Source organism: Xenopus laevis, chromosome 6L (genome assembly GCF_017654675.1).
Source record: "Xenopus laevis strain J_2021 chromosome 6L, Xenopus_laevis_v10.1, whole genome shotgun sequence".
Taxonomy (NCBI): Eukaryota; Metazoa; Chordata; class Amphibia; order Anura; family Pipidae; genus Xenopus; species Xenopus laevis.
Window position 1 is genome coordinate 128,935,795 of NC_054381.1, and position 9,982 is coordinate 128,945,776.

At 37.3% G+C, this 9,982-nt stretch overlaps 1 protein-coding gene across 1 annotated transcript; it reads right to left on the bottom strand.

Moving 5' to 3' along the window:
* Positions 1-335: 335 nt before the first annotated feature.
* lactb2.L (lactamase beta 2 L homeolog) lies at positions 336-9,909 on the bottom strand (the record flags this gene model as incomplete). Its single annotated transcript, NM_001094943.1, is given in 8 exon segments — positions 336-886; positions 887-969; positions 1,185-1,266; positions 3,200-3,348; positions 3,928-4,106; positions 5,444-5,564; positions 6,406-6,569; positions 9,759-9,909. Coding segments are annotated over 7 exon segments (864 nt in total). The 5' UTR covers positions 9,884-9,909.
* Positions 9,910-9,982: the final 73 nt, after the last annotated feature.

A 9,982-nucleotide genomic window follows, 5' to 3' on the forward strand; every position in this document is an offset into this window, starting at 1 on the left:
ATATATATATATATATATATATATATATATATATATATTGCATAAAAGTACCCCCTATTGTAAAATATAAGGATATTATAAAATACAGAGGAGTTCCATATATTATATTTTATACAGGTCATAGAAGTCGGAGGTGACTTTTAATATCCTAATATTTAGCAACAGGGGGTACTTTATTATAATATATATATATAATACTATAATAATAAAATTGTATTATAATACACAAGTTTCAGTGAGTCATGTGACAGAAATGCCATCACTAAGCTCCAATTATAACCGATGAAATCACTAAGCACCATTTATAAGGATATGATTTACAGCATATTCATGACTCTTGTGTATTGTATTATATTATAAATCTTTGTTCATATTCTCAATAGATAATGGCAAAATGCAGGTAAAACCTCAGGAAAAATATGCAGACTGAGACTGTAGGGTTAAATTTCCTATATAAATATAGTGGGACTCTCCTAGCTCAGGACTTTTGCTTTATTTTGGAAAGGACTTAGAAAAATTCAAAATATATAGACCTAAATCTTGAGTAAAACATAATCAGTTTGATATTTATATGTTCTAATTCATGGGAAGGAATATAAACAGGATATCTAACTAGCGCTCAGTAAAAACTAAACAAGGATTTTATTAGAATATTAAAACACACCCTGTTTCTTATGTACATGCTGCGGATAACTGTGACAAATGACTGTAGTGAAGAGGCAAATACATGCAGCATATAAGTTTATACCAATATTTGTTACATGATTATTTATGGATCAAGCAAAGATCTATATTAAATTAAAATAAATTAACAGTGACTGTTAAATGCTTTGGAAACAAACATCCATACTCCCACATCTCTTCTTCTGTTCTTGCACAACACACACAGAGTGTCTGGTGAAGATATTTTGTTTTTGATGCTTATTCATAAGTTACTTCTCCATCTGACAGTGGGGGATTGTTCTTCTGCTGCAAATGAAAAGAAAAAGTATCAGAAACCCTAATATCACAAAAAGAAGACAATTCTTAAAGGAGAACTAAACCCAGACGGACTGTAAAGTAATACACAGAACTTTTAGAAAGGATACAGGCTCTTAGAGGCTTGTTCATTAAAGGTTGAGTTTTTACCCAAAAAATTGGTACATGCTATCTTGCAGGATAACGCTGAATAAAGGTATACTTACATATTTTCCCTTCCTTTTTTAGTTTCTGTAAATGATGAGTGAGGTTAAACTCTGCTGCTTTATGTAAATACTCAGGGGTATCCTGCAGAAACACAAAATGCAGGGCTGAAATTGACAGCGCTTATAAGGTCTTTCTTGCTTACATTCATAAAACTAGAATGGAGCTAAATTAGACCACAGTGTGGCACATCCATACATTCACACACAAACACATTTCCATTATATATATATTTTTCAATCACAGCTTGAGAGTTGGTGTGAACGCATTATAGTATTTAATGCTCTGTTTGTTTTATATAATTGTTCAACAAATCAGTAAGCTGCTCTTGCTCCCCTGTTGTAAAGCAACTGTGATGCAATGGAGAGGGCTACTTTGGTAGTTTTGGCTGCTATTGGGATTCTGCGAGTTGTGGTTCGGAACAACCACAAGAGGAAGATCACTGCTGTAGAACACTTCGGGGCAGATGTATCAAGGGTCGAATATCGAGGGTTAATTAACCCTCGATATTCAACTGCCGAATTAAAACCCTTCGAATATCGAAGTCGAAGGATTTTGCGCAATTCGTTCGATCGAACGAAGGATTATCTTTCGATCAGAAAAAACCTTGGAAAGCCTATGGGGACCTTCCCCATAGGCTAACATTGGCCTCGGTAGGTTTTACGTGGCGAACTAGGGGGTCGAAGAAATTTTTAAAGAGACAGTACTTCGATTATCAAATATTCGAACGATTTTTAGTTTGAATCGTTCGATTCGAAGGTCGTAGTCGAAGGTCGAAGTAGCCAAAAAAAACATTTGAAAATCAAATTTTTTTTCCTCTATTCCTTCACTCGAGCTTAGTGAATGGGCCCCTTCAACTCAAAAACTGCAGCTCTGCCAGAGAGGTATGGCCACACAGTTCATCAGTGCAGCTTTAGCTGCATTATCATGAGGATCAAATACTAATATGTGTTTCATGCACATTGACCATGAGCAACATTCAGGAAAAGCACTTCTTGGAGGCACATTTATATATTAACATGGTGTTTCACTGTACATTTCCTTTCTTTGTGTGACAAGTGCTTCATGTGTTTATTTTTGGTAGAATAAATTGCCCTTCTCTCTGTTAGGTTTAATTTTAATACATAAGTATTAGTCACTAGACATTGTGTTCTCACATTTCTTGGTAATGCACAAAATATTGTTCTCTTTAAAGGAACAGTTCAGTGTAAAAATAAAAAACTGGGTAAATAGATAGGCTGTGCAAAATAAAATATGGTATAATATAGTTAGTTAGCCAAAAATGTAATGTATAAAGGCTGGAGTGACTGGATGTCTAACATGATAGCCAGAACACTTCTACCTGCTTTTCAGCTCTATAACTCTGAGTTAGTCAGCGACTTGAAGGAGGGCCACATGGGACATAACTGTTCAGTGAGTTTGTAATTGATCCTCAGCATTCAGCTCAGATTCAAAAGCAACAGATATGACCCATGCCCCCCCCCCCCAAGTCTTTGATTGGTTATTGCCTGGTAACCAGGGTATCCAGTCAGTGTAAACCAAGAGAGCTGAAAAGCAGGTAGTAGTGTTCTGGCTATTATGTTAGACATCCAGTCACTCCAGCCTTTATACATTACATTTTTGGCTAACTAACTATATTAGAAACATTATTTATTTTGCACAGCCTATTTATCCAGTTTTTATTTTTACACTGAACAATTCCTTTAAGGTTACATGAGAAATAGTTGTTTGTTAAATATAGCAATATAAATTCTCTCATAAATCAATACAATATTTAAGTAATATTTTCAATGGAACAAAATGCTAACAATGCTTTTATGGATGAAGATCATAATGGGACAACATCACTAAAAGTAGACCTCACATTAGTAAAGTATGGGCACTCCTGCTTTATACATTACATTTTTGCATGACTAACTATATTAGAAACATTTTTTATTTTGCACAGCCTATCTATTCACCCAGTGTTTATTTTTACACTGAACAATTCCTTTAACAAAGAATTTGCAGAAATTACCTTGTACACAATTTTGACAAGATCCATTGAAGTAAAGGATTTGCCACGGTTTTCTTGCAAAGCTTGAAGTATCTGTTGTTCTCGGGCATGCCTATGGGAAATGTACTCTTGGATTTTGGCTCTTGCACCCAGCACCACGGGGCCATGACCTGTTGATTGAAGGAAATGAGTGTACGGAATTTTCTCTCACAAATGCTACTGATTTTAACCACATCCATTTTCACTGTGGCTTCAAGTTCTTATCAAGAACAAAGTCTTACCCATTTTATAGCATTAATAGCACTAAATCCAGGATTTGGCCAAATCGAAACCTTTTTAGCAGGATTCTGATTTGGCCAAATCCAAGTACCTAGAAAAAATGAATCTGAACCCTAAAAAAATAAATAAAAAAAAAAAAAAAATCACAAAAATTGTTGCACATCCATGAAACGTGATTTTGCCCACAAATCTTGTGCACATTTTTTAAAATCAATCTTAACACTAATTGACATATCCAAATTAGGGTTTGGATTCTGTTTGGGATTCAGCTGAATCCTGTGTGTAAGGGTTGGCATCTGGCAGAATCCCATAGGAGCATTTGTGCATCCCTAAATACCTCCTCATATCCTCTGTTTTGTTTACAATAAGAGACAGAAATGTCCCTGGATTCTCCATAGAAATTGGATGATTTTGCATTTCCACCTGTAGTTTATATTGCTATTTATAATATGTCTCCTTGCATAACGAACCTGGATATATTTTGTCAGCTTTCATTTCCAGAAGTTTTTCTAAAGATTTCATGTAATCATAGAGGTCCTCAAAAACAGCAGTCCCCTCCCCCAGGATGCAGTCACCAGAAAAGATAGCATTTTCCTCCAGTAACTCTAGTGCCATGTGGTCATCTGTATGTCCTGGTGTATAGAGAACTCTGAAACAAATATCCGGCAAATATATTATTTTCATGTAAAATATTGCTGAAAAGTACAGCATAACTTGTTAGAACTATATAAATAAAGATGAAACTATAAAGCAATTATATCTGAGGATTGCTTTCCATTGTTTTGTCCTCAAAAAGAATGAGCAATGTGCTAATTTTAACACAATGTTATTGGGGATTTGCCAAATAGGTAAAATTCATATTCTATGCAACTATGAATAGTCGGTAACATGGGAAATTTTAATGGAAAGCAGCTTGTACTTTTCTTACAAGAGGTAACAACTGCTGCCACTCACAAAAAGAGCGAGCTTTAATCTGTCTATATACTATGGGGGTAGCTGTGAAAAGTGAAAGAATGATTGCTTTCCCCTTAATTTAAATTAAAGGAAAACTATACCCTCCAAACAATGTAGGTCTTTATAAAAAGATGATGCATAAAACAGCTCATATGTAAAACCCTGGGTAATCACAGAAAATTGCCATTTTAAATAATAAGGGCCGCCCCCCTGGGATCGTACGATTCACTGTGCACACTAACAAACCAAACAAACTATATTTGTTAGGTCACATGAGCCAATTAACAGACAGAGTTCTGTCTTTTGATTCCACACTTCTTCCTGTTACAGTTAGAGTTGTAGTATTTCTGGTCAGGTGATCTCTGAGACAGCACACAGACCATCACGAAATGGTGGCTCAAGGTAAGAGATGTAAAAGGGCAATATTTACTTAAATATATATTCCAGTTTGGTAAGTTCTTTAATATGCCACTTAACATGATATAAACTGTTGCTTAAGTGTTCATTTTGGGGTTATTGTTTTCCTTTAACAGAAGGCTGTAGGGACTGCACAGTGTATTGCAGAGGCGCAAAATTGGTTTCTAAAAACAGTTCCTGATGAGGAAACGAAACTGGGTCATCTTTTTTTCATCCGTCTCCTTTTTTCTCTCCCAGACATTTTTTTTCTACGGAGAACACTGTCCTTGGAGGTGCATTCTCGCAACCATAAATGACAACTTGACTTTTCTTTTGTTGACACTGGGGAAGGCCATTGAACGTAACATATATATATATATATATAAGTTCCAGCAATATCAAGGACAGTAAATAAGCGTTTAGTCTAAAGCAAACCATAACAGGCTTTTAGGCTGCCTCTCATTTGTTGCTTGTTACTTTGCACCCAACAGTTTTGGAGCCTCTACTTTACAGCCTACTGTGCTCTAAACTTGGCCATATCGGCAAATTTCATGACAAACTCACTGTAAACCAAACTGTCACCCAGCTGGTCTGTGTATGGGGCCAAGTTCTGATGACAGTGTGAGAGCAGTTTACCTGAGGGTGGCACCTTCTGTGGTTATTATATCGCCATCTTTTAAATAGTTGTACTTATGATCAGCTATGACCTCTTCTTGATGGGGATTGCGAGGGAGTTTGTTGATGGAGAAATTGCACCCTGCATCATAAGAAAAACAACGCTCAGATTATTTACCTATAGTCACTTTATAAGATATGTGCAAAGCAAACAAACACAGAATTTAGAGAATGGCATGCTTTGGTCTGGTAAACATTTGCTTAATTCCTCATTGAAAAGACTATTTGTTGAAATTCCATAATACATATAATCCACAAACTTTCATAAATACTTGTTTTGTAATGCTGAGATGTGCATGTGATCTGTAACATCCCAATGTATATGGCAAAGTGCTCTGTACTCTGCTTTATCACATCAATATACACCTTGGCCTCTGTTAAACACTGTACAAACTCCATCTGCTACCTCACACTACTGTGACCTGTCAGTGCCCACTGACAGATTCCCTGAGAGAATGAATGAACTCTTTTTCCCCATTAGTTCAATGAATAGGGCTTGTGCTGAACATACTTACTGTCTTATGTTTTAATTAAGAAATATGTATAGTTTTTGTTATTACGTGCACTATTTAGGGAAATACCAGTGTCCTGGCCAATGATTGCTGTTGTAATATTATCATATTAACAGTACATGTATCCCTTAATATCTTGGAATAATTGAATAATGAATGTACATTGCAAAAGTACTTAGAATAGCACAACCATCAATTTTACAGTCACTTATTTTAAAGGTTTACTTATCCTTTAAGCATCCATTGGGGCAATGGGTCCACACAGATTGCCCATACCTCTATAACAAGTATATTAAATATGTATTGCAAAGCATCTTTAGTCATCATTCTTGTGAATGTTTATCCTGAAGGAGAACCTGTTCAGATATAAAGTTAAAGAAGTGATTAATAAATGTGTAAATCGTTCCTTACCCTTCATGATATCCCTGCTAATGTCAGCTATTCCACCCACATGGTCAACATGCCAGTGTGTCACTATGATTTCCTGGATGGAAGTGTTGAACTCAATCAGGGCTTGCTTCAAACAGCTAATGTATTCCGGAACAGCCGGCTCCCCGGTATCTATTAGAATCCGCCTGCATAAAAGATAAGAAATGATTGCTGCGTCCAGCATAGCAGAAACAAATAAATATGTACATCTTGGCAGCAGATAAAGGAATAGACAAAATATACACATAGTAATGCATTGGTTCCCAAATCGTAGTGCTGACAGCTCTAGATGGGCTTAAAGTAGTAAATGGGGAAGCCTTTTCCCAGGGTAATGCTGGTGAGATTTTGGAGTAAATGTTTATTTGCAGTGCTAGATATTCTTTGAACCATAACAATGTGACTACTGGGCTAATTATGGCACATCGTGATTGCGGAGAAATGGCTAAAACCGGCTACCTTTGACTTGAATGGCAAGCACCAGTCACTTTTGTACAAGCAGATTTTAGCCCCAAAACGCTTTCAGACATTAACCACCTGTATTAGGGGCAACGGGAGTTTGATGTTCAAGTTAATGACAGAGGGTATGGGTATTTCTCCACCTAAATGCGACATAAATATGAGATAATCTTTCCATTACAAGGAAGAAATCAGACAGCCCTGTGCTCAAAAGAACCGGTTATCCTTTACACTCGCTTCTGTGTCACCGAGACCTGAGTTTAGCCTCTATGCAATGACACCTGCCTGCAAAGCAAAGGGAAACTGCTTTACATATGCTGCTGCTGAGAATTAATACTCTTGATTCCATACAAACGTCTTGGACATCATAAATGTGAATGTTGCGAACCTTGCACTAAGGATTTTCTTAGCCCTTGTCTGCAAAGTCACCAGTATACTGGACAAAATGATTATTGGTAAGCAGCCATACTTCAGGATCTGTGGGTCGATCAATCAAAAACCGTGGGTTCATCTCAATAATGTAATTAGACATGTGTGTCCCACAGCAAAATAATTGTAGGGCCCCAACTAAAGTTTTGGACAAAGGCACTTTTAATGAATCTGCTTATAAATCAGTACCCCCCTCCCCAAAGTAGTAGGGTCTGCTTCCTCTAACCACAAGCAATTTTTACTGCCGGGACCTCTCTCTCTGCTTCCATGTTACATTCATAGCAAAATGGGCAAACTTGCCAAAATATGGAACAAAACATTATTGCACATCTTTAATATTGCTCTGAGCACTCATTGAATAACTGTTTGTGCTAATTAATTAGTTACTATTAGCAGAATAATGATAATGTTTAATAATATGGAAGGTGGCTGGGTTCAAGGGAAAAAAGTACTTTTTTTTTTCAAGAAAGTAAAAAATAAATCAAGTTTGTATTGCTGTTTTCAGGTGCCTCTGGCACTAGCATTTAGAGGACATGCTATAACATTCTTATTGGTTTCAACAAAATGAAAGGCATCTGGTACACCTTGTGAAAATGCAGTTGTAGCCCAAAAAATTAAACCAATTCATATTTTCTACTCATATTGATATGGTGGGAGGCACTGGGTGGTAATTGTTCCTCCACCAGTGGAAATTAGCTGGCGGATAACTGCTACGTGTGCCATTTACCTTAAAATACATAAGCTCAATGTGAACAGCTAATGTGAAATAAAGTAACACAGGCAATTATTTCAACTATTGGTCTTTGAGACCCCCTTTAATATTTTTTTCTATAACAGAAATAAATTGTAAAATTACGTTACATAACTGGCTTTAAACTTATTTTAGGGTCACAACACAAAGCTGATTCCTGTAATTAAAGAGGAAGTTAAGTCCAACATAGAATAAGGCTAGAAATGCTGTATTTTGCATACTAAACATAAACATGAACTTACTGCACCACAAGCCTAATCAAACAAATGATTTATGCTTTCAAACTTGGCCACAGGGGGTCATCATTTTGTAACTTTGTTAAACATATTTGCAAGTCTAAGACTACGCACATGCTCAGTGTGGTTTGGGCTGCTTAGGGATCGTCATAAATTATCAAAACAGCACAAGTCAAATAATATCTGCCAGAAGCTGATACAGCAAGACTGATTAATAATCAGAATATGCAGACTGCACTGGGCCCTGTGTTGTCGTGTAATCTTATGTGGATTTTATAGTTTTTGTATTGTTTAATACAAACTTTCTCCTACTCTGAGAACCAGTGGCTGCAGCAAAACAATCCAGCAAATAGAATCCCAGTTTATCTGTTTAAATCTGGCTCCATGATCTTTGTCAAGGAATGTAAAAGGAATGTAAAAAAAAAAAAGCAGGGCCAACCGGCACTCAAACGGATCCACAGGACGAGAGAGAATAAGGTAAAAAAATATTTTTAATTACACAAAGTTTAAAAAATGTATATCTGCATCTCCATCTGCCCTACGCGTTTCACACCCACTAAGGGGAACTTAGTCATTGGCTCCATGATCTTTGTCCCTGCAGCTGGAGTTGGGAACAGTCAAGGGGATGTAAAGGCAAAAATAAAATCTAATACAAATCTCTACACAGTCGACAACTGCTCTACAGGGAAACAAACAAAGCTGCTTGAGTTCTGCATGGCTGGGAAGTAAGGCGGGGGCTCCCCCTGCTGTTCATAATGATTGTTTCCCTGATCAGCAGTAAGGGACCATCTGACAATTCCTATCCACAGCAGTAAATGAAGGGAGAATTTCACTGCATACAGTCAGGTTTCTAATAAAAACGGTGCACATTTTTTAATTAAAGTATATTGGAGATAGGTTTCTTTTTCATTAAAGAAAGTAAAAATGGGATTTATTTCTTTGCCTTTACATGCGCTTTAATATGGAACCCCTTGAGAGAAATAGTCAAGCTTTTGTACAGGACTAGAGCCGGCCATACACACACACATATTATCGTACGGCAAAAGACTTGGATATCAGTCGGTTTGTTGATCGGCCAAGTGAAGTGTTAGTGCTGAATCGTCAGATACAGGCAGAATTCAGATAGAAATTTCTGTATTGAAAACGAGAGATATTTCCTGCGACCAAGACAATTAAAATTCTTTGCTGATATCTTTACCACTTAGGCCACTTTGTTTATTAAATGACAAGGCAAATCCCAGGTGTCAGGGTTAGACCATGTTAGTAAAGCAGGCAGAGGAATGCCAGGGCAAAAGTACTCGTGTCTGGGACAGAAGTCTCTCAGTGGGAAGTTTGTATGGACTGTAGGTCTCGTATAGCCAAGTCAGATATCACGTGACTCCCAACACGTGAGGTCCTATCAGTCGCTGACCTTTAGCCCCATTCTATAGAAAACAGGAAGCGGCTTCTCATCTATATTTTACCTCGAGCCGGTGCCCACCAAATAGGTGTTCGTACCCTGCAGAGTCATGGGCCCCGGGTTGCACCCCAACACCCGCACTACCCGGGAGGACAGTTGTTCTAAGCGCGGCAACACGGAGAGAGACATCTCAGGGACAGTGGAGTAGACGGAAGTGCTGGAGCATAAACATCAGGGGATGACCAATCACAGCAGAAAACGTCACGAACATTCTGCTAACTCTACAAC